The sequence below is a fragment of the Procambarus clarkii genome, chromosome 92, assembly GCF_040958095.1.
Source record: "Procambarus clarkii isolate CNS0578487 chromosome 92, FALCON_Pclarkii_2.0, whole genome shotgun sequence".
In the NCBI taxonomy this organism is placed as follows: domain Eukaryota; kingdom Metazoa; phylum Arthropoda; class Malacostraca; order Decapoda; family Cambaridae; genus Procambarus; species Procambarus clarkii.
The window spans coordinates 3080676-3106290 of NC_091241.1; the positions used below are offsets into that span (position 1 = coordinate 3080676).

At 39.0% G+C, this 25615-nt stretch overlaps 2 protein-coding genes across 3 annotated transcripts; both read right to left on the minus strand.

Moving 5' to 3' along the window:
- Positions 1-6791: 6791 nt before the first annotated feature.
- Positions 6792-20471, minus strand: LOC123775195 (transmembrane and coiled-coil domain-containing protein 6). 2 transcript variants are annotated; one of them, XM_045770171.2, is made up of 11 exons: positions 20340-20471; positions 18597-18757; positions 16179-16400; positions 14645-14977; positions 14325-14490; positions 13415-13557; positions 13044-13225; positions 10388-10571; positions 9317-9397; positions 7380-7512; positions 6792-7047 (listed from the first exon to the last, which is right to left on the minus strand). In XM_045770171.2, exons 4-11 carry the CDS (start codon positions 14783-14785, stop codon positions 6926-6928), a joined length of 1152 nt encoding a protein of 383 aa, XP_045626127.2. In that variant the 5' UTR covers positions 14786-14977; positions 16179-16400; positions 18597-18757; positions 20340-20471; the 3' UTR covers positions 6792-6925. The 2 variants fall into 2 exon arrangements, with proteins under 2 accessions (XP_045626127.2, XP_045626128.2); XM_045770172.2 differs by lacking the exon at positions 20340-20471 and adding an exon at positions 19061-19147.
- On the minus strand, positions 14850-20395 carry LOC138359613 (CST complex subunit STN1-like). The gene is made up of 4 exons (XM_069319019.1): positions 20340-20395; positions 18597-18757; positions 16179-16400; positions 14850-14977 (listed from the first exon to the last, which is right to left on the minus strand). Exons 1-4 carry the CDS (start codon positions 20393-20395, stop codon positions 14850-14852), a joined length of 567 nt encoding a protein of 188 aa, XP_069175120.1.
- Positions 20472-25615: the final 5144 nt, after the last annotated feature.

Here is a 25615-nt window from a genome sequence, read left to right on the forward strand (position 1 = left end):
ACTGGGTGGAGTGGAAACCATATTCCAGTCTGCCAAGAGTGTCTTGTTACCCAATTCTTTCCAGCTCACAGGATCCTAGGACGCCTAACAGTTGAGTGGACAGCGCTTCGAATTCGTAGTCCTGAGGTTACGGGTTCGGTCCCCGGTGGAGGGAGACAAATGGGCAAAATGTTTCACCCTGATGCCCCTGTTACCTAGCAGTAAATAAATACCTGGGACTTGGACAGCTGCTACGGGCTGCTTCCTGGGGGTTAACAAAAAGGAGGCCGGGTCCAGGACCGGGCCGCGGGAACGTTAAGGCCCGAAATTATCTCAAAATAACCTCAAGATAGATCCATAAATCTCTTGTGTTGATACATTTTAGTCTTATAGGAATATGAGACACTACTGTACAATACCCAGTACTTGGAAGTACTGTATCATATTTCAGCCCAATAAATATACACTATGTGGTACCAATTTTGAAGAAAGGAGATAAATCACTTGCATCAAACTATCAACCAATTAGCTTAATGTCTTGTGGGAAAGTTGCTTGAATTGATAACTGTGAAAGCCATTCGTCTTGAAAAACATAGATTAATAAATTATTCACATGGCTTTACTAACGACCATTCATGTTTAACAAATTTGCTATAATTTTATTCCAGCATAGTTAGGCAGTTGATAGTGGTAAGGTTTGTGACATTGTGTACCTTGAATTTAGAAAAGCTTTTGACATAGTGCCACATGAAAGATTGATTAACCTGCTTGATGGATTTAGGCTCGGGGGGGGGGGGGGTTCAAGATGCGCGAGTTGCCGCAAATATATTTTTGTTCATTTTTTGCGCACAGTTCCAAATACCAGTGGAACTTCGATTAACGAGTTTTTCCAATAACGAGCGAGCCACTTGCAGCAAATTTGTGTCTATTAACGAGCAAAACCACACGGTGGTTCCTAACGTCTCGCGGGTTCTCGCAATTCTCGGACGCCTCCGACGCCAGTGTTGTTGTTGTGTCGCACACGACAAGCATCTCTCTGGATTTATTTGCGCTTTTCTTTGGGTTTTTAGTGGTTTTGTGACTACAATTTGTAACTTACGATGTCGCCAAAGAAGCTGCTTGCTAAAGATAGTGTTGTCAAGAGGAAGAAAGACACAATTATTGGGGATTTGAAGAAGGAAATTATAGCAAAGCACGAGTGTGGTGTCTGTGTGACTGATCTCACGAGGGAGTATGGCAGGTCCTCATCAACAATTTACACCATTAGTAAGGGAATGAGGAGGTAAGGGAGGATGCTGCCTCTTCCACTGAGATCAGGGAAGTGTTGGAAATGTTTGAAATGGTGAACGCATTCTTGGAAAAGCTGCCCTGATATAGCAGTGACAACCCGGTGTGTGTGAACATGTGTAATTAATTTAACACTTTCGCAGGTATATGTCACTTGAGTGCGACATATTTTTTTTTCTCTTGAATGCACCCAAACGCCACGCTCAAGCGTCATTTGAACAAATATTTATAAAATCCAATTCTTATCTGATCGACTTTGGGATAGTATAAACATGTTTGCCATGAAATTTCCGTTTTCTCTAATAGCCACAGAGTGTATTTGGGAGAACGGCATTGTATTGTATCTTCGTGGTAAGACTATTGTATTGTTGACCCGACGAGTGTAATCGACGTAGTTTTTTATTTGGTGCCGGTCTAACGCATCCTTGTGTGACATTTTATACATATGTTCTTCTTGAACATTCTATTGCAAACACATTGGTATAAAAATGAAATACGAACATCGAAAATTAAGGTCAGGACAGTGAAAAGAGAGGCAAGTGTTGCATCTCGATCGCCCGAAACGCCCAGCGCACTTGGGGCAAGTTTTGTTTTTGTTTACCGCGAGCGCGAAAGTGTGACAATTTTCTGTCTCGTTTTAGGAACATCCTAAAACAAAGACAAAAGCAACTGTCAATAGATACGTTCTTTGCAAAAGTAGAGAAAAGAAGAACCAGTGATAGTGATTGGCAGTCTCCGTGGTGTAGTGGTAAGACACTCGCCTGGCGTTCCAAGAGCGCTTTGTCATGGGTTCGTATCCTGGCCGGGGAGGATTTACTGGGCGCAATTCCTTAACTGTAGCCTCTGTTTAACGCAACAGTAAAAATGTGTACTTGGATGAAAAAACGATTCTTCGCGGCAGGGGATCGTATTCCAGGGACCATAGGATTAAGGACTTGCCCGAAACGCTACGCGTACTAGTGGCTGTACAAGAATGTAACAACTCTTGTATATATCTCAAAAAAAAAAAAAAAAAAAAAAAAAACACAACCCGGTCCTAGTGGGGTGAAATTCCCAAGAGGAGAGAGCCCGCCTGACTCAGAGGTGGATTATCCTTCCACAATATAACCCATCTCATTCCCACCTCCCTTTCACGGGAGACATCTCCCGTCACGCAGGGTGCAGTTGCGCCTCGACAGATCTCCAGTATCAGCTCTTGATACTGGTAATGGCTCCAAAGGGCCACCACTTACGGGCTATTCATGCCCGTGCCACCTTTTGGGTGGCTTAATCTTCATCAATCAATCAATTCCACCTCCCCATCGTCTCCCTCAAGCCAGCAACTACTCTTCATAAGGTAAAGTAAACATTAAAACAGTACAACAAAACATTTATAATTACATGTGCAGTATTATATTTACATAAAAAAATGTCATGCAAGTATGGATGTGTTTGGGAGTGGAACGGATTAAATTTATTTCCTTTATTTTAAATTGGGAAATTTGTTTCTTAAGACGAGTTTTCCAGGTAACGAGCTCGGTGCCAGAACGGATTAAACTCGTTAATAGAGGTTCCATTTGTTGTGTTTTTAATTGCCAATCCTATGTATAATGAACACGTACACTATATTATGGCAGTAGAACATCTGTACTGTCCGAAGACACGTGCATCACAGGTGTGTTCACATATCTTGCACATATTTCCCATGTATCATGCTCATTTATGTATATTTACAATATATTTACAGACTGTACAGTATCACACACTGTATACATACACCATCAACACACTCAGAACTTCGCGAGTGTGTGATAGGCTGCGAAACTGCCAATTAACGGGGCATAGTGGAACATGGCACTCAACGCACCAGGTGCTGATGAATCTTCTCTACGGGTAGTGTTCTTGCATGCAATACAGCCACGTTTACCCTTTTCCCGTGATGCTTTGCCTGGCATATACACGAGCATGTGGACACCGAACATCTTGTTATGCTTCAGTCTGTCTTCATTTTATACTTTACGAGCAGTTATCTTGAGGTTATCTTGAGATGATTTCGTGGCTTTTTAGTGTCAGGAAGCAGACTGTGACAGCTGACTAACAACCAGGTACCTATTATACTGCTAGGTAACAGGGGCATAGGGTGAAAGAAATTCTGCCCATTGTTTCTCGCCGGCGCCTGGAATCGAACCGAGGACCACAGGATCACAAGTCCAGCGTGCTGTCCGCTCGGCCGACCTATGACACAACTGCAACACTGAATGTCCATATTGGCATTCTCCTGCCTGATTTTACTAGATACATATTGAAACAGTTGAGCACTGCAACGTCTATTAGGTGGAAAAAGAACTTCTTCCTCCACTTCACAGACTTACGCACGCGCTCTATGGCACCGAGCATCATGTCACATTTATCTTCTAGGCGCATATACAGTATTAGATAATTATTTGGACGAATGTAAATTTATTTATTTATTTATTTATTTATATATATACAAGAAGGTACATTGGGTTTGTGAGAATACATTAGATAGTACAGTATTTACACTCTTGTAAAGCCACTAGTACGCGCAGCGTTTCGGGCAGGTCCTTAATCTAACAGATAATTTTAAGTAGGTAATTTCTATCAGAATTGATAAATGACAAAGATACATTGCAAGAGAAAAATGAGATGAGAGAGCTTAGTAAGTATATTAAAGCACATTGTTATAGTAAAGCTCTGATTGATTACATTGACAGAGATTAGTAATTTAAACAAGATTAATAGACACCATACAGCAGATTGACAGCACATATAAGACAGCAATGATCACAATGGTAAAGATGTTCAGATTGGGTACATAAAGATTGGGAGACTGGGTAGCAAATGGGTGACCTGAGGGAATAGGAAGCCAGATAGCAAGGGTTTGGGGGGTAAGAGTAGGAAAGTATAAATGCCACGTCACCCTCAAGTGTCACACAAGCATTGTATGGCAACTTGTCCTCCCGTTTTGATAGTACTCTTTTGTAACTGTACCATAGTACAAACATTGACCTACTAAGCAATTAATAGAATTTTATACTATTCACTTTATAGTCCAAAAAAATGGAGATACAAAGAAATATTCCTAGGCCTAGTATAAAAACATAAAAATGAAGGTAACTGCAGATATATTGGCCCATACGAGGCAGCTCCTATTTATTTCCACCCAATCTCATTCATATACGTTAGACTGCACTTGTTTCAAGTGCAGTCTAACCTGCACTTGAAACAATGGGGGTTATCTTGAGGTTATCTTGAGATGATTTCGGGGCTTTAGTGTCCCCGCGGCCCGGTCTTCGACCAGGCCTCCACCCCTAGGAAGCAGCCCGTGACAGCTGACTAACACCCAGGTACCTATTTACTGCAAGGTAACAGGGGGGATCATATTTCCTCAAGCAGGTACAGTACTTTTATTTATATGTAATTCTTTTTGCCCTCTTAGTTTTTTTTTTCTTTTTTAAAATTTCTAACTAGTTGGATGAATTCTTCTTCGAAACTGATTTCCTCCATTCTTATACCTTTTGTACCAAGCCCTCTTTCTACCTATAAGCTTCTGATCCTTTGTTATCCAATCCAGATCATTATTAATCCGATCTATTCAATTTGTATGGTATACTACGTTCTTGTGCCTTGCTTAGAATATTTTTAAATAAGTTATATTTTGAATCTACATAAAAATCTCTCTTTACATCACCCATCGCTGGGTTCATGTCCTCCGTGACTGGCCCACCCCTATGACATGAATAGACTTTCCAATCTATTTCACCCAAAAAATTCCTGAGACCATTAAAATTGGTTTTGAGAAATCTGGGAAATTAACATAATTTTCTCCTACAAATCTATTCCATTCTATGTTAAATCTGATTTCTTTATGATCACTGTTCCGTAGCTCACTCCATATTTCGATGTCATTAATTTGTCTTCCCCTGTTAGTTAATGGGGGAGAATATATTATTTTCCCATAGTTATAAAGGTAACTATTTTCTGTGCAGAGCCTTCAGTGGCTCACCTTTCCTTCTTTGTTCTCTGTGTCATCATGGGATTGGGTGTTCAAATCTTCAGGCACATCAGTGAGTAATGAGCTAGCAGTGACCTCTCATGAGGAGGTCCACCTGGTAGTAGTTGGGTAAAGTTGGAGCAAGGATTGTTAACTATGGCCAAATAGTGGTGGCAATGTTTTCATATTGTTCCATTACAAATATTTGCTTGATGACACTTTCACTGCAGTTCACGTTGGTAGCAGGTCGATCTTCAATCCCTATTTTCCCCTCGCCCCAGAGAGATTGTTCTGTTTTCTCGGTAGGCCTACATAAGTTGTCAAATTTCCTGCGGTGCTAGCAGCTCTTTTGAATCTGTGCATTTAACTCAAGAAAGCCACTAAGGAATGCACAGTTGTTTCATTACATTCGACATTATATTTGTATTTCAAGTATAATGTAATCAGGTCAAGGGTATTATTATTTTGTCAGCTCAATTATCTGTTTTGTTAGTTTAGTGTGAGCTTCTTGTTATAAACTAATTCCAGACACTACTTTCTACTATATTATTATTATTTGTTATCTTCCACCTCAAATTTGGATGGTTCAATTCTAAGAGGATATTTATTTTAATATTTACTAAGTTTTCTATGTAATTCTTAATATTTCCTAACTATATTCAGAAAATTCTTTGGCTGTTGCATCTGGGTTTTTAATTTTTTTGTATTCCTAATGTCGCTACCATATTCTAGTTTACAATTCTGCAGGCGAATGGATCTTTAACATAGAAATGTACTTCTCCATGTCTCTTAATCACATCTGATGATGATGATATAATTTGGAATTTGAGCCTCAATATCCATGTAATCTTTAGTGTGCCACTTAAGATAGGAATTTTGCTTATCTTCATTTTTCCAAGCCTTACAGAGGTTATAGGTATGTGTGGTTACACTGAATTATTTTGAATGGGAGATTTTTTTTTGGTACATCTGGTCCAAATGGCCTGGTCAACCAGGCCTCTATTAGGGAGGCCTGGTCGAGGACGTTGAGGCCCAAAAATCATCGCAAGGTAATTGCAAGGTATATCATTCCTGTGTCTCACTGTAAGGTGTATTTGGTGTTCGGTTTGCTCTGTCTAGTACGGATAGTTGTATGGTGTTAGCGGATATAGTAGTTAAGTATGTGTGGCCTATATTGAATGCTCTAATTCCCAGTATTTCTCCTGTTTATCCTCTTGTCACTACTTTCTTCCAAGCTTAAAATATTAGGTTAGAGGAAGAAGGTTGAGCCAGGGACCCATCATCTATCATAGTTCAAGAATGGCACCTTCTATTGATAATTACTTTGTCATAGTAAGCAGTGGGCCTGGTGCATATATATCTCAGGAATAAGACAAGTGTAATTGATGGTGGCATGCTCTAATACAGATTAACGTTTCATTTTAAGTATTGCAACTTTATTCATGCAGAAAATAAGCAAGAATGCAATGAAACATATGATGTACTTAGCACACCTCATTTATGTGGAAAAAGGTAATTATAAAAAAAAGTGTAAAGTTTCATTAATATTTATTTGCCTTTTCTAAATAAATACTACAACATAATTTAGATAAAGGATGGGTTGAACTTATACAGCACACAATACAACAAAATGCTTACATAAGTTAAAAGAAGAGAATACAAGTCTTATATAATACCATGAAAATTGGAAGTGTCTGGAGGACCTGTGACGAACCTAGCAGCCAGAGCACTGCGGACAGCACTCTCCAGTCTCTCCCGTAAACTCAGGTCATCAACAATACATTTACCTGACCAGAAGAATAATATATAAATGTATGTTTATGGTGAAGAAAAACAAGGAAGAGGAAAGAATTACAAATTATAATAAAAGAAATAGAAGGGAAAGAGTTGTCTTGCAATATTTATGGTTCATTGCTTCATCATTAATATGAATACTGTACCACAGACTACAACTGCAGTGCAAGAAAACAAAATATATTAAGTAATTTTATATGGCCTGCAAAATTGACATTATCTCAATTTTTACCTCTACAGGCATGAATAATTTGTTCTATGCCCCAACATATTTTTATGAAGTACAGTTTTACATATACATATGGTTATCCATCTTGCTAAATACCTGTTAGAGATTCCTCAGATGCAGAATTCACAACATTGGCTAAAAGGTGTATGGACTCACTACGCAAGTGAGAGTGGGGTGAATAGAGCAAAGCTTTGATAACACGCACAAATTGTTCACTGCGGTAGCACACCTGAAAGTAATTCATGTGATAACCAAGCCAGATTTTACTAGTGTGAAGAACACCACCTCTCCTATACTCTCCTCTCTCAATTAAATGTATTTTTTTTAACATTCATCTGTATCTAAAACTGGTAAGCCACTTTCCCACAACATACATAAACCAATATGGTAAATTATGTGCATTCTCAGCAATGTCAGGCAATGTGCAACAATCAAAATAATCACTGATGTAATGGTTTTGCCTTGCAAGCAAGGAGGTGCAAGTTTGAACCCTATTGGGTAATGTTCACCCCCACACACCCAACAGTAACTGGGAACCTTTATACGTAATTAGTGGATCGTGTTCAAGGGGAGAGAGAAGATATTATAACAGTTTCTTCAATAAAGTTAAAAGCGAGTCAGGGAAAAGAAAGTGGCTGGTACAATTAAGTCCCTGGGAAGAGAAACCAAGATAGTACACCTTGAAGTGTGTATTATCAAAGTACAAAGTGTGTCAGTGTGTCAACCCATGTGTATATGTTGTAAAATAATACTGTCGTATAAATGCAAAAAAAAAAAAATCAAGAATTAAAATAGGAGTTTTAATTCTTGATTAATTTTAATTTAATTTGGGCAGTTTGAAAAGCATATGTAGTACTATGAGAATACACGAGTTGTTTTCTAAAATATCACCGCAGCCGAAATTAAGTACGGTACCAACAAATTCCTTCTAATCAATCAAGGCACAATACCTTTCCAAGCATGCAAACACTCATAGGATCGACCACAAGGGTTTGCATTTTCATCTCCATATTAAGCATCAACAAAATAGAGGGTTTGTGGATTATACTGTTCTGGAAATCCATTTCAGTCACTGTGACACTGTTAGTAAATGCCTCATTTTTCTTTCCTAACATAACCATGAAAGATGTGCCGTGCAAACTTTATAATGAACAATATTGAACCGAGCATACAAAGATTTGGGGATGATGATGAATAAATAGATAGCATCTGAATGTCAAGTGTACAGTATTTTCAAGTAAGTTGTGGGAAGGAGAGAAAAGGTAGTAATGGGTGAACTTGGCATGGAAAGAAAAAGTGTAAATAACAAGAGGATTGAGTACATGGCAAGACTGGTGTTGCACTGGTTTGTAAGACAGCATGAATGTACTGTATTTGTTACCACTGTACATATACACGACAGTTGATGAGGAACACTGTGCACCGGGTCTTAAGAAGTAGTAGGATGCTGTTGTGGATGACTCCATTAGTGAAGTGATGAAATGACAAGAAATATTTATTATATTTTAAATTTAGATCTTTCTTCACTATATTATTCACTTTTTGTTATCTTTAATGATTTCTCTTTACCCAATGAAATTGGGAAACAGTACAATGAATGAATCAACAATCATGGGACAGCCTGTTCTCATAAACAAAGGCCAAAATCCATTCCATGCACCCGCATTCCATGCACACCCCATTTATGAATGAAGAACAGTTTACACACGACTCAACTGATGACGTTCGAACACTTCCGGAACAAGTACTTCGCTGACAACTTTTGTTCAAACCACAACGCTGTAAATGCTTCACCCATGTACTACAAATACAAATAATTGCCAACAGAACCTAAACACCTAACCTAACCTATCCAATGCCTAAATATACATAGTATGCTACTACATACTGTACTAATATTAATTTGTATTTAATAAAATTCTTATTTTGAATGAGCATGTTAAAATTTATGAATGTGTCATTGGGGTTGACTTCTGTATGGAATGGACTTGGTCTGAGGATGGATTGCAAGGAAAATACGTGTACACACTCACCTGTACTGCAGTGCCCGGTACAGCACCAACACAGTTCAGCACCACACGCACAATGGCAGTCAAAGCACAAACATTCACATTCTGGTGAAATTAAATATAATTTAGTTGATAATTCAAAGAAAATGCAAAATAAATATAAGCTCTGCAGCAAACATCTGCTCTATAACTGATGTTAAGGTATTAATAGACAGTAATACAAAATACACTTCTGAAGTTTGTTCATCATGGTACATCATCAAAAGGTCAATGTTTGGGTCAGTTTGGACTGGCAATAAAATACAGGAAAGTCACAAAATTAATACATTCCCATCTATTCGATAGACGATACTGCAGTAGTAAATAGCATGTTCATCCAGATTTATAAGTTTTTAATTTCCACATAACAGAAATGCTATAAAATCAATTGTTTTCTACAAATCAATCCATACCTGTATTCATTTCACTCTCGCACTTCAATCATTAGTCTACTGAGGTAAATTACTTGTTCAGCATAATACTGTACTTATATGATAGCCTTGCTCTCATTCTCCAGCCCAACATATGCAGTCTTCTCCTAAGTAGAGGCTTCACCGCTGAATGTTGCACTCTTACACTTACCGGTAGTGTGCTCAAGATAGTCAGAAACTGCTGCTAGCTGAATGTTAACCGATTAACAATTGGATGTGAGACTTCCCTATTCACCCGCCTGTGACCAATCAGTGAATGTCATTCTACTACTCACTGCCATTCATTGCCACAAACTAATCCCTATATATTAAACCATTTAATTATGCAAGCAAGGTAACATTTATTTCATATTTGTACCATACAAAACTAAATGTTTGCTTTGCACAAGATTTTTCAGGAATGGATTTCTTGCATATATCAAGGGTAAACTCAACTTCATTTTTACTTTCCCATAGAGTGATGTTTTGTCTCATCCAAAATTACAAACAAAACCATTTTCAGTTTTTTATTCATACCCCATAAATGCTACACCATACTTATATGACTGACCGCATAACTCGCTACAAAAAACTTAAATGACCATAGTTATCAAATTATTAAATAGTTATCAAATTAATGACCTACTTGTTCATTAATTAATTGTTCCATTATTGTAAAGGCTGCTTTTATGATGCCTTGGTCAACTAGGAGGCCACATACATCTCTGCAGGTTGACAACACAAAGAGACACCAGGCAACCTCTGCTACAGTACCACCAAGACTTAGGGCACTGATGAGTTTTCGCACTATATTTGGCTCACACACATGCCTGTTTTTTAAAAGATAAAATAAAATTACAAATATGAAAAAGGCAACTCATTATTATAATTTGAGGTACAGCTAGATACTGTACCTCGAAACTAAAAGCCTCATGGTGATGCAGTGTGGGGTTAGCTCACTCATACAACTGCCCACAGCAAGAGAATAGAGAAAATATAGAACGTATAGAAAAATATAGAGAAAATATAGAACACTGGTAACTGAGATAGCCCCATTCCAAGTGCAAACAAACAACAGCAAACAAGGCAAAATGGCAGTAAACAAACTAATTTGTGGTCACTGCAACAAAACCTTGAAGACAAAAACAACAGGAATTGAATGTTATATATGTAAGAATAGATTTTATATGGCTTGTACATAAGTGAGCAACATCGCTGGCCATTTATGCTGGGTATGTAACAATGACTTGCCAACTTGGAATATACTGAAAACCCTAGATACCATGACTCATGACCAAAAAAAAAAAATTAATTCATTGAAAGTCTACCAAACATCTAGAAAAAGCGGGAAACAAGTACTAATAATAGACCAGGAGCCGAGGTTATAGACAGGGAGGAAAATTGAAACAAATTCAGGAATTTGTAAATTCTGATTCAGTATAAATGGATACAGATGACAGTAGACTAGAAAGTGTAACTGACAGCTTGGTATCTACAGACACTACAACAGTCCCTGATAGAGAGACAGACAGACCAGAAGCACAGACATGCAAATTCTATGTAAAGGGCATTTGCAGACAGACATTCTGGAAATAGAAAGGGAGTAGAATGCAGTTACCATCATCCCCGGAAATGTTTAAATATGCTTAGGAAAGGAAAGTGTCGATTTGGATCAACATGTAGATTTTTCCCATTCTGACATGTGCAAAAAATCATTCGAGGACAGAAAATGCTATGAATTCAGTTACCCATACTTTCATGGAAAAGGCACGGAATGCTACATACAGAGCAGCAAGCAAGATAATGGATTTGGAGGAAACTCCAAAAAAAATTTACACCAAGACAAAAGAGATTTCAAAAGTGGGAACATAAAATGCATAGGAACTGGATGACAGACCCACTTGCATACCAGAAGCAGATATACAATTACACACCATTTCAAAAAGTGACATTCAAAATTCATTTTTCATTCAAAAGGTGACACCCCTAGGATCAACACTTGCATCAGAGGAGCCCAGCATATTTCAACAATCCTAAGTATTGTAGTACAGGATGAGGATAGTGAGTGGTGTCCCAGAGAACATAAAGGTATAGTGCTTTTGAAAAATAGGTGAGATAACAGGAATGTGCCAAGGGAAGTGAAAAATCAAATGAGAAAAAGTTGCCCCAGTGTTTCCAGTGCAGAGAAGAACATTCAAGATGGCCACCTGCAAGAGGAAAAACAAAACTGAGCTTGATTTTGCGGGATTCAGTGAAGAAAGCATTGATATAACCAGTCTATACAACAAGTTGGTAAAATTAGATACTATAGTGACCTCTCATGTAGAAATAATTAATAAATTGAAAGAAAGTAATGACCATTTAAGTAGCAAAGTTGTATGTCTTGAGGGTTTAGTGAAAGACTTGTGCAAGGATAAGAATCCATTGGAAACAAATTGCAAAGCCATGGAAGAAGGAAAACTCTTAAAAATAGCTTTGGAAGAAGTTAAAGCAAATTTAAACATAAATGACTACAATAGGTTAGGTAAGGAAATTCAACAGGAGAAACAGCTTTTGTCAGCACAGATGGAGGAAGTTACACAGGGAATAGAACAGTGCAAGAAAGATATGCAACTCACTTATGCACAAGTGGCCAAGGAGAAGGAAAAAATTGAAGCAGTAAAGGAAGCCAAACACTGCAGCAACCAAGATAAAACAAACATTAGGCTGGAAGTGAGAAAAGAATTGGCATCTAACCTGAAGTTGGTGCAAAACACAGTTGATCGGAGTAAGTCCCTGATAATTTTTGGTTGCAAAGAAAAGGAGATAACATCTAGGTCAGAAAGAGCTGTAGAAGAAGCGAAAGTAGTAGATAAAATTGTTGGCCTCGTGGAAGGTCTTACTACCATAGAGAATGTGTGCGACTACAGGAGAATAGGCAAATACGTAAAAGGGAAAGATCGACCTTTGAGGATCACCCTAAACGGTGCCAAACAGATGGAAGAAGTACTAAGGAATGCCAGAAAATTACAAAGTGATGAGGATGGGAAAGTGTGGTCGTTAAGACGAGATCTTTCAAAAGACGACAGAGAGAAGCTGAAACTGAACCTCGCCGAGGCAAAAAGTTTAAATGAGAGCATGAGAGCATGAGGTTTAAATTAACATAATGCATTATTTGTTATCTTTGGATAAGAATTTGACTGGACAAATTGTCACAAATACCAAATGCTTTTAATAAAACTACAGAATGAGCAAAAATTTTCCAATGATAAGAGCATTGTACAAGCAATGATTATGAAGAAATATACAGTGTATAAACATACTTAATTCTTTCTGGAACGGTTGAGAGATAGTGGAGGAGAGCATGTGCTGCAGACTGCAATACATGTGGTGAGTAAGAGTCAAGAAGACTGACCAGTCTACCTTCCACCCCTTGTGTCATCAGCAACTTACACACACTAACATGTGTCCCACACAAATTACCAATACACCATGCACATGGATCCTGAAATAAATGGAGCTATAAATGAACAAAATAAATTTCAAAGAGAGACAATGGCCATTTAAATCAACAATATGCATTTGTAACTTCATCAATTAAAAACTTGTCAATGAAATGTCCAACAGAACTTAATTTTAAAGAAGAAATGGGGAATGGGGAGATAACAGCTTTTTCACTTATTATTTTCCTCACCTGAAGGTCAGGATTGTTGTTAGACATGTGTAGAATAATGTATACTCCTGCCCTTTGACACACTTCCAAGCACTGCTTCTCATTCCCAAGGGCCAAGTTGACTAGAGTACAAGCAGCTTCTCTCGCTAGGCTTGCATCATGACCTGAGATGGAGATAACAGAAACAGTAAATTGGACCATCTCTTAATTTGATTAATGTTTACATTACCATGTATGATAAACATCTTAATATTTTATAATTTAACCCTCAAACTGCGAGTAAATATTTTTGAGCAATCTCCAAATAAAATACTGTATGCGATCACTTATCCGAATTCCACTAAACCAGATATTTGCGTTATCTAGCTAAATCACGTCTGGATATTCTTCTGGCAAAATTTCACCATATCTGGATAACAATACTGGATGACCAGAGGTGTGGCTGCATAGTGCAGACTGGCATAGATTTTAAATCGTCTAAATGTATATATTTATACATTTACTCATGAAATTAAAGTGGATTGAGCATAAGAATTACACTCACGGGAGTTATTAGGTTTATAAACAGTAACAACAAGGCACCAATATAGATATAGAATAATAGCTGATGCAATCGCCGCCATGAATTCTAGGAAATATTTGGTGGTATTATGCCTCGGATTAATGAGAATTAATATTGTTACACTACTGGTTAGTAGAATTAGTGAATTAGATTTTCTTAGTACAATAAATTTATAATATTGCACTAGGGTTTAGCATTTGGGTGTTGGAAATTTCCAACACCCAAATATATACAGTATATAAATATATTGTATATATACGCCATGCGCAGTTTAAGGGTTAAAGAAGTGCAGAGAGAGAAACAAGTTTACTTCACATAAAATTCAATCTTTTATTTATTATCCAAGAGAATAATCATTACAGGCCTTACTTGTCAGGCAACCCGTCAGTGAATACAAGGCACCCTGAGTTTTTAAGAAGATGGCGATATTTTCCTGACTATTGCTCAGGCCAAGACGTATCCTCTGCAGGGTCTCCAAGGACTTTTGCTTCTTTAGTTGAGAAGCCAGCTTTGAAAATTCCTCTGTTGAAGGCACCTGAAAAACACAAATGGAGGTAAATCAGAAGATAAACACCTGAATTAAATATAATTTATTATTTTACTTGTACAAAATATACTCATGTGATGAAAATGCAGACAAGAGGTAAGCTTAAGTAGTATAAATATACTTGTTATGGAAGATGAAGTACCTTTAACTTTGCTACCACATCATCCAAGTGCAAACGACGATCATCACGAGCTATGCTTCTCTTCTTTAATCGAAATGCTTGGTCGCTTTCACGTGCCTTCTGGCGGATGTTTTCCAAACTGATTGTATTTTCACACTCCATGATGATATAAAATGTAAACTTTTCTGTATATACTACTTGACTGAATATTGAGCAGTAACAAATTCTAAGGTAAAGAGCACTGGCTTAACTCTTGAAATATTGTCTCTGCTGGAGACTTATCTCTAATTGCTTCCCGCTCAGCATCAATTTCCAGGACTCTAAACCACTCTTCGTTTATATCAACAACACGACCTAATATGAATGTTAAGGAATAGTAACCAATGGTCAAAACATAAAAAGACGTAAGAGGATATTGCAATTTGTGGCAAAATTCCAAATTTAAATAAAAATAGACTAAACATGATTATGCACAGTATATGAATGAAGATCCATTCATGCTTTATTTATATTTTTATTTATATATACATTCACAAGAGTTCTTACATTCTTGTACAGCCACTAGTACACGTAGTGTTTTGGGCAAGTCCTTAATCCAATCTTCCCTGGAATACGACCCTGAGAAAAATCGTTTAACAACCAAGTGCCCATTTTACTGTTGAGTTAAACAGAGGCTACAGTTAAGGATTTGCACCCAGTAAATCCTCTCCAGCCAGGATACGAACCCAGGACAAACCACTCGCACAGCGCCAGATGAGCGTCTTGACCACTACACCACTACACAAAGAACATGTAGAAACATGTTAGCCATGGGAATGCCATCATGCATATTTAGAACAGAATTCTATATTCATATGCATTGAGTTTTACATGACAAATTTAACTTTGGTGGTAAATAGCCCAAAAAGGGCAAGTTTCCTAAAATTAGGATTTTACTCAAATCTGGATAAAATCCAAAATTATATAATCCAGATTTTGAAGGTGCCTGTACAGTGTACTGTAGTGTGTAATCAAATGCTCTTTTTTTCTCTGGGCAGCACTTTGGTAGTTCCTTGGAGCTTACTTAACTGGTACCTCAGGGCTGCCCCAAACCAGACAGACAGACACACACTTTCACTTCCAACTATTAAAGCTGCATTACAACTGCCTGTGCATAATGTAGCTGCATTGAGCAACCTTTGGTCTTGACTCACTCAGAGTTCCAAAGCATAACTTTAGTGTTACATGTTGATGAATGTGAGCTTTAAAGCTAAAAAAGCAGAAGATGAAGCACTCTGACATTGTTTAGTGAACAACCACTCAAAGAGTCGTTGAGACAAAAAGACAAAAGTAAAGAAATATATTTTATACAGCAATCTACTGTAGACGTCTTAAACCTCTTACTTAATTCGATTATATTAAATACATGATATTGCTGATGTACATTTAAATTAACACACGCATATAAAACATTCATACAATATTTACATAGTTCAATCATAACAACGTTGTTTAAAGTACAGTACATTCAACAAGATACAAGAGAATGATAAATTATACATCTATCAAAGGATACGTAAGCTATTCACAATAAGTTGTGGTCGTTCTCGGAAGACGTTAAGATGCCCTCGTATATTGACTAAATCTCCCAGTTTTAAAGGGAAATCTGGTTTTATCAGGATGTGATGTAAATCTTTCAAGGGATCGTCAGCATGACTCGCAACACTTTTCCCATCTTGCTGCCCTACCTCAACATCAGTGAACTTGGCACACTGTATTATACCTGTCCCGTCATCAACTGCAAAGATATAATGTTAGTGTTGAAAGACTATTTCCTAATACTGAATAAATTAGTGAAATTGTTTAGGGTTCAATATCCATTTTAAATTAAAATAAAAAATGCACATGCAGCCTGTATAAACTGAATTAAAGTATGCTAGATATCTGTATAGTCTTTCCGTGAGAATGCAAGATACACATTCAGAAAGTGACAAGTACTGCTCAGCTTAACTGCAAATTTTACCAGATACCATATGGATGGAAGCTACCAGTAGGCCTGCTCAGAGACCAGGCTGCCGGGGCATTAAGCCTTGGAACCAACACAAGGCAAGGTACCGCAAGACTACACTCAAATCAACACTTAAAATGATTGATGCAGAATATGAAAACTTAAATTTGAAATGCTTTAAAAACCATCAATAGCAAAATAAAGATTATTTATCTGTAAAATTTAAGACATTGGCTTTAGGTAACAACCTTATCATTAAAAAGAGGACTAAACACTGCAGATTTTGACACTCCACAAAAAAGAGGCAGCAAAGCAGCGCTACAATAATAAAAACCAGCTGCACTAATGTTATGCATCATACATCTCGTTTTTTCAAATGTCCCTTTGAGTCATTTGTCTCTCGATAAGATCCTCGGCGAATCCGATACCTTTGGCAATACAGTACTAGTCTTTTGTCCTTTTGTTCACATATTGGTTTCCAGAGTGATATTTATACCTTTTGAATATCCCATAAAACAGACAGTGCTATATAGTCTCCCAGCTTTGGTGTTTTATTTTGATAATTACTGTAGTTATTAACTTTATTACACATTGGCATTAAGCCAATTTGTTAACATATTTTCCTCCTCTACTTTCAAGTAAAATAAAATATCCAGCTGTATGGAAAATAAACTACACAAGTGCAGGTTAACAAAGTAAATGACTATAAAACAAGGGATAAATTAATAACTACACAAGTAGGGAGGATATTCAAATCTCTAGCCAACAGATTACAAGTGTTAGAAAATCAAATAAAAGCCAGTCCCTGAAAAAAGCTCAGTTCCCAGTCCTTGTTACTACATTCTCTGCTCATGAAGCATTTGTTTTGCATACTTTCCATGTGCTTTAGAACTGGGACACATGCTTCACCTTCTTCCCTCTGTTCCGAGTAGAGGTTACTCCCAACTCCTGGTCTCTCCCTGATGTGCAGCTGCCAGACCCTCACATGGATGGTTCACATTTTTCAAAACTGTTTATGAAGCTTTTCATTCATTATGGTATTTTTCCTCAGCCCATTCTCAAGAAAAGGCATTTTATCAGTTGTGTTTGGCTCGTGTACCACTCAAACGGGGTGTGGTTCTTCATTGGTTATGCCTGCAGACTATGTTGATTACCTGGTCACGAGTTGTTTACACATAGGATCCACATAGGATACACAAAGGATCCATGTCAAGAATGCTTTTGGGGTTTCTTCATATACAGTACAGTATTGTCCAATTGCAGCCATTTTCCATTTTCTATGAGTGTCTAGAGATTTTGGGTCTTCCACTCTATACTGTATTCTCTCTCTCTCTCTCTCTCCACACCATGTTTCTATGCTCGAGGACTTCTGTGTCCTAGCCTCTTAAGCAGAGGGACACATTGTCAGAGAAGTTTTCAAGCATGGAAACGTCATGTGAAGAGAGCAATCTTGGCATCCTGAAGAATTTAGTGACCAGCATGGGAGGCCCAGGTGTGTCTGGGAAACCCTGTAACTTCATGGAGGGCCCAAAGCTACAAGCAAACTACAGACGAGAGGAGCGATCGCCCAGGGCATGTGAAGAGTACCGTGGAGTTAATATACTCGCCTTACCTTTGTGACTCGGGCGAGTATGTAGTGAAATGCTGTGACACAGCTGGCAGCATAGCGGGAACTTTCAGTGACACTGAAGAAAAGCTATTGTAGTGTGAGCAGTCAATTCCTCGAAGACAAGGATAGGAAGATCAACCGTCAAGACTCGAATATACAAAGATAAAACGAGGGCCAGATGAAGAGGAAAGCTAGCAACTACTGATCACCTGAGAGCAGAACCAGAGAATGCAGTTGGTACATTTCAAAAAGGTGAATCATAACTCCCTCCCTCCCCATCTTGTTCTAAGCATTTCCAGAGGAACATATTTATAATTGTTGGTGAGAGAGAGAGAGAGAGAGACAGAGAGAGAAACTACAGTATTTGTCAAACTTACTTTCAAACGTTTCAACACGTTCACGGTGACTGAAATAGACTACTGTGCCAATAACATCAACTCTGGAAACCTCTTTGTCTCCAGCAAAGAACTTGCCCTGAGGATCGACTTGCAGTTCACAAAGGAACACTCTCACATGATGACTGGTGCTCATCAAGTCACTGAAAAGTAAACCCAAGTGGTCAATAAATAAAATAGTGACCAGTTTTCACATAAAACTTGTCCAATATATATATAATGCTTAACAAAGCTACTATAGTATATGGTATTTATTGATTCGAGAGAAACTTTCAAATAGATGTAATTCTATCCAGTACTGAATACAAGTAATGCAATTATTTTACCCAAAGTAAATTAAATTTATAATTTAGTTTATAAACACCTCACTTAACAAGTGCCTTCAGCCCCAATTTATACCATTGTTTAGTACATTCTTATCAAAAATCTTATCCAACCCTGCTAACCTCAGAAAACTATATCTTCCCCTTGATTGAGGGGCACCTCAGCAAACCAGTCAAGGGCTTCCCATCTCCAATAGCCTTCTGTATACTCACGCCTAAAAAAATTAATTTTATAATTTAAACTTTCTAGTTCATTTATGCAAATACAATATAATCTGATTAACTAGATACACTTTGATTGTAGCTGATCAAGCAACGTATTCCCAGACAAACACATCTCGGGTTACAGGGAGTGGAGTAATTGGGTGCAGTGATAACAGGGCACTATCAAAGGTACAAGAAATATAATAGGTATATTACAGGGAATTTCAGTTTAGACTAGAATAATGAGCATGGGGTTGCTGTAAGGAGGAGGAGGGTGTCAGTGGTGGTGACAGTAATAGTAGTGATGGTGGTTGTAATAATGCTAGTTATGACAGTGATGGTGGTTGCAGTAAAAATTGTGGTTGATGAGCTAATATGCTCAGTAAGTGCAATGCACTGGTTCTTGTGATCAGTGCACAAACCCGGAGCACTCATTTCCAATTTGCTGCTTCACAAGTGACCAAATTAAAAATGCAGTGAAGATTAAATTTTCACAAAATTCTATCATTTAGCCAGAATCCTCCACAAGTGGAATGAAGCCTGAAGAAGGGAGTACCTGACTTCCTTAAAGAAACATCACTATGGTCAAAGTCCACAACAAAACAAAACCAACCTGTCTTGTAATGTCATGCTGATGAACAGTGACAGTCAATATTTATTTATTTATTTATTTATTTATGCATATACAAGAATGTACATAAGGAATGTGAGGATACAAATATGGTAATTACAGTCTTGTAAAGCCACTAGCACGTGCAGCGTTTCGGGCAGGTCCTTAATAAGACCTGAAGAACTATTTATGCACTCAATTAAATAATTTCAGTAAATGACTAGTTAAGAGTAAGTTAAAAATTAAGTCAGAAAATGAAACAATGAGACTTAGGAAACCTAGCCCCACTAGTTGACAGGGGGTTAATTAAGTTAATTCACTGGGAGTGATAATGAGCTGAGACAGACCACATTGGGAGAGGAAAGCGTTGAGGTTCTCTTCTTTAGTAATTGTGAACATTTTGAACGAAGCACTGATGAATCCTCACCTACTTGGCAGGCTATTGTAACGCTTCATTACCCCTATACCATGGCGGTATGTCATCAATCACGAGAGGAAGACCCACTACTCAATAAATTAGCTCTACGGCGGTAAAAACTTAAAATCCTTAATTTTACCATTATAATAAAGGGAGACACCCCAGATTACCTTGCAACAGGAGTGTAAACAAGCGGGTCTGGGCGCTTACTAGGCGACACCTCCATGTCGCGGCGCTCACAGAAAACTGTTTTTATGGGAGGCTGAACAGACATGTATATGAGAATCTTGAAATATCGGGAGCTGAGCAGCCACGATTATGAGAATCATGAAGCATGGGGAGCTGAGCAACCTCGAATATGAGAATCATGAAGCATGAGAAGCTGAGCAGCAACGAATATGAAAAGCATGAAGCATGAGGAGCTGAGCAGACACGAATATGCAACTCATCCTCGACTCAAGTCCATTACATCCAGCGGTCGACCCCACAGACGCATTCATAAGTTTTTACATGCTGTTCATTCAAACCCGGATTTTTTTCATATATAAATTAATATTATAAGATATTAGCATATTGTGTATATATTGTATGTACTACCTCTATCTTTGAATCTAACAGAATGTTTGTTCTGTAACGCTGCAACTATGTATGTACTGTTCCTAAATAAATTATTATTATTATTATTATTATTATTATTATTATTATTATTATTATTATTATAGGCATAGGTTAGGTGTTTAGGTTCTGCTGGCGATTATTTATATTTGTAGTACGTGGGTGAAGCATTTCAACCCGTCCTCGACTCAAGTCCATTACATCCAGCGGTCGACCCCACAGACGCATTCATAAATTTTAATATGCTGTTCATTCAAAACGGGAATTTTCTCAGGTATAAATTAATATTATAATATATTAGCATATTGTGCATATATAGGCATAGGTTAGGTTAGGTTAGGTGTTTAGGTTCTGTTGGCGATTATTTGTATTTGTAGTACGTGGGTGAAGCATTTATAGCGTTGTGATTTGAACAAAATTCGTCAGTGAAGCACTTGTTCCGGATATGTTCGAACGTCAGCAGTTGTGAGTCGTGTGTCAACCCGTTCTCCAAACAAAGACCCAAAAGTGATTCCATACCCTCGCCAAACCCCCTGCTTATGAATGAAAAAGAACATTAATCATTCAGCCCATCCTCCAAACAAAGATCCAAAAGTGATTCCATGCACCCGCCAAACCCCCTGTTTATGAATGAAAAGCGGTTTACACACGACTCACAACTGCTGACGTTCGAACATATCCGGAACAAGTGCTTCACTGACGAATTTTGTTCGAATCACAACGCTATAAATGCTTCACCCACGTACTACAAATACAAATAATCGCCAACAGAACCTAAACACCTAACCTAACCTAACCTATGCCTATATATGCACAATATGCTAATATATTATAATATTAATTTATACTTGAGAAAATTCCCGTTTTGAATGAACAGCATGTTAAAATTTATGAATGCGTCTGTGGGGTCGACCGCTGGATGTAATGGACTTGAGTCGAGGACGGGTTGAATCATTTGGTGTTCCTAATTTTCTGATGGGAACATCAGATCATTTGGGAATGCATCGCATGAGGGAGTTGTTGGAAATAAACAACAATTTTCATACATCCTTTGTATTTTTATATAACATTTTTGTATTAACCACAAGTAGTTACTAAAATTTTGCCATATTGGTGTCTTTTTAAATGAGCTTGGGGACGCTGCCGCTGGGAAAGCTGTCCGCTTTTTGTCCCATCTCCCGTAAAGGTATTCCTTATTCCGACTTGCCCAGTTATTCATTCTCCATCCTTACCCGTTGGCAGAATTGTTGGTCTTCTGTTACTGGTAACAAACTGCGTACTCTTAAGAGTAGTGCGTGTGTCCTCATGTCCTTCCTCCTACCACCGTAACCGGCGATGGAAAACGGCTCTGGCGAGGTTGAGCCAGAGCTCAACCCCCGCAAACACAACTAGGTGAGTACAATATTCTAACAGCATGTCAGCATAAAGTGTGAGGAAATAGTGTGGAGGTCGAGTTAAACAATGCTAGACGCGCGTTTTTTTATATACCGAAACTGACGTATGCTTTTCCAACTACAGTATTGGTCCCAACCATTTCAATAACTCTTCAATGTGGCCACAACACTTGGCCACACCATTCAGCCACACTGCCTTCCCCACAACGTACTCTATCCGTGCACATGTATGGCCCTTCACACTGGCTGAGCATGTGTATGGCCTCTGCACTCCGGACACGACACTTCCCCCACTGTCTTGATGCACCACTTGTGCTTCTAGTTCACAGTCGTTGATCTGAGCTAGGACATTGTATACCACTCTAAGCTAATCTTGGGCTGTGTTAACTGTGCCTCCCCTCTCACCGTATATATAGTAAGGTTGTGTAGCGCAGTTCTAGGTAATAAATATGGGGGATTGTGAGCTGTCCACCTCCTACTGGATGGTATGGTGGTGATGGGGGGGGGGGGTTGTGCACGATAAGCAAATACAATTATGCAAATATAAGCTGCTTAGCTTAGAGACTGCATTTGTGGTCGCTCTCCAACTCATTCTTGATATACATTGAATTGTGTAACCAGCTTATCAAGACTGTAACTTGCTTAGTTAAATTAATTTTGGGGGTTCAGTTCCTGAGTCCATTATTTGAGCCTCTGTATCTCTTTTCCACTACCACCCACAGGATGGGTATGGGGTCCACCACCACCCACAGTGGTGGTGGGGTCCACTACTGTTCACAGGATGGGTATGGGGTCCACTACCGCCCACAGGATGGGTATGGGGTCCACTACCCCACACTGGATGGGTATGGGGTCCACTAGGGTCTGGTTGAGTCTGGTTGATGGGGTTCTGGGAGTTCTACTCCCCAAGCCCGGCCCGAGGCCAGGCTCGACTTGTGAGAGTTTGGTCCACCCGGCTGTTGCTTGGAGCGGCCCGCAGGGCCACGTACCCACCACAGCCCGGCTGATCCGGAACTTCTCTTAGAAAACCGTCCAGTTTTCTCTTGAAGATGTCCACGGTTGTTCCGGCAATATTTCTTATGCTCGCTGGGAGGACGTTGAACAACCGCGGACCCCTGATGTTTATACAGTGCTCTCTGATTGTGCCTATGGCACCTCTGCTCTTCACTGGTTCAATCTTGCATTTTCTTCCATATCGTTCACTCAAGTACGTTGTTATTTTACTGTGTAGATTTGGGACCTGACCCTCCAGTATTTTCCATGTGTATATTATTTGGTATCTCTCTCGTCTCCTTTCTAGAGAGTACATTTGGAGAGCTTTGAGACGATCCCAATAATTTAGGTGTTTTATCTCGTCTATGCGTGCCGTATATGTTCTCTGTATTCCCTCTATTTCAGCAATCTCTCCTGCTCTGAAGGGGGAAGTGAGTACTGAGCAGTACTCGAGACGGGACAGCACAAGTGACTTGAAGAGTACAACCATTGTGATGGGATCCCTGGATTTGAAAGTTCTCGTAATCCATCCGATCATTTTTCTGGCTGACGCGATATTTGCTTGGTTATGCTCCCTAAACGTTAGATCGTCGGACATCATTATTCCCAAATCCTTGACATGCTGTTTTTCTACTATGGGAAGATTCGATTGTGTTTTGTACCCTGTATTATGTTTCAGATCCTCATTTTTGCCGTACCTGAGTACCTGAAATTTATCACTGTTAAACATCATGTTATTTTCTGCTGCCCAATCAAAAACTTTGTTGACATCTGCTTGTAGTTTTTCAATGTCTTCAGCAGAGGTAATTTTCATGCTGATTTTTGTGTCATCTGCAAAGGACGACACGAAGCTGTGGCGTGTATTTTTGTCTATATCAGATATGAGAATAAGGAACAGTAGCGGTGCAAGGACTGTACCTTGAGGTACAGAGCTTTTAACATCGCTTGGACTCGATTTTATCTGATTGACTGTTACTCTTTGTGTTCTGTTCGACAGGAAATTGAGTATCCAGCGTCCTACTTTTCCAGTTATTCCCATTGACCTCATTTTGTGAGCTATCACCCCATGGTCACATTTGTCGAACGCCTTTGCAAAGTCTGTGTATACAACATCTGCATTTTGCTTTTCTTCTAGGGCTTCTGTGATTTTGTCATAGTGGTTGAGTAACTGTGACAGACAGGATCTTCCCGCTCTAAATCCATGTTGTCCTGGATTGTGCAATTCATTGTTTTCCATAAAACTAGAAATTTGATTCCTAATCACTCTTTCAAACACTTTTATTATGTGTGATGTTAGTGCAACTGGCCTATAATTTTTTGCCAAGGCTTTACTCCCCCCCTTGTGCAACGGAGCTATATCTGCAGATTTAAGTGCTGCTGGTATCTCACCTGTATCCAGGCTCTTTCTCCATATTACGCTGAGTGCTCTCGCTACTGGTACTTTACATTTCTTTATGAATATTGAATTCCATGAGTCAGGCCCAGGAGCTGAGTGCATAGGCATATTATCAATTTCTCTTTCAAAGTCTTCCGAGTTTGTGGTAATATCCGTTATATTATCTGCAGCTTGAATGTCATTCATAAAGAAGCAGTCTGGGTCATCAACTTTCAACTACCACCCACAGGATGGGTATGGGGTCTACTACTACCCACAGGATGGGAGTGGGGTCCACTACCACCCACAGGATGGGTATGGGGTCCACTACCACCCACAGGATGGGAATGGGGTCCACCACCACCCACAGTATGAGTATGGGGTCCACTACCGCCCACAGAATGGGTATGGGGTCCACTACCCCACACTGGATGGGTATGGGGTCCACTACCACCCACAGGATGGGTATGGGGTCCACTACTACCCACAGTATGAGTATGGGGTCCACTACCGCCCACAGAATGGGTATGGGGTCCACTACCCCACACTGGATGGGTATGGGGTCCACTTCCACCCACAGGATGGGTATGGGGTCCACTACTACCCACAGGATGGGTATGGGGTCCACTACTACCCACAGGATGGGTATGGGGTCCACTACCACCCACAGGATGGGAATGGGGTCCACTACCACCCACAGGATGAGTATGGGGTCCACTACTACCCACAGGATGGGAGTGGGGTCCACTACCACCCACAGGATGGGTATGGAGTCCACTACTACCCACAGGATGGGTATAGGGTGCATAATAACTAAACTACCTCACGAATGACCGTAGCTCTCATAACAGCATTCAGGAAAAGCTGGTACTCAATTATCTCTTGCACAGTATTTTCATATTCTGTCTCCTTGAGTTGGTTCGCAGACCACCTTCACAACGGCCCGGTCTCTGCCAGGCCTTCTAGTTAGAGAATCGTTATTTTAAATGAATTTCAGTGCTATTCTTCCCCTTTGTCTAATTGATATCAACGTGAAACAATTTATATCCAACAAATGTTATTTAGTCAA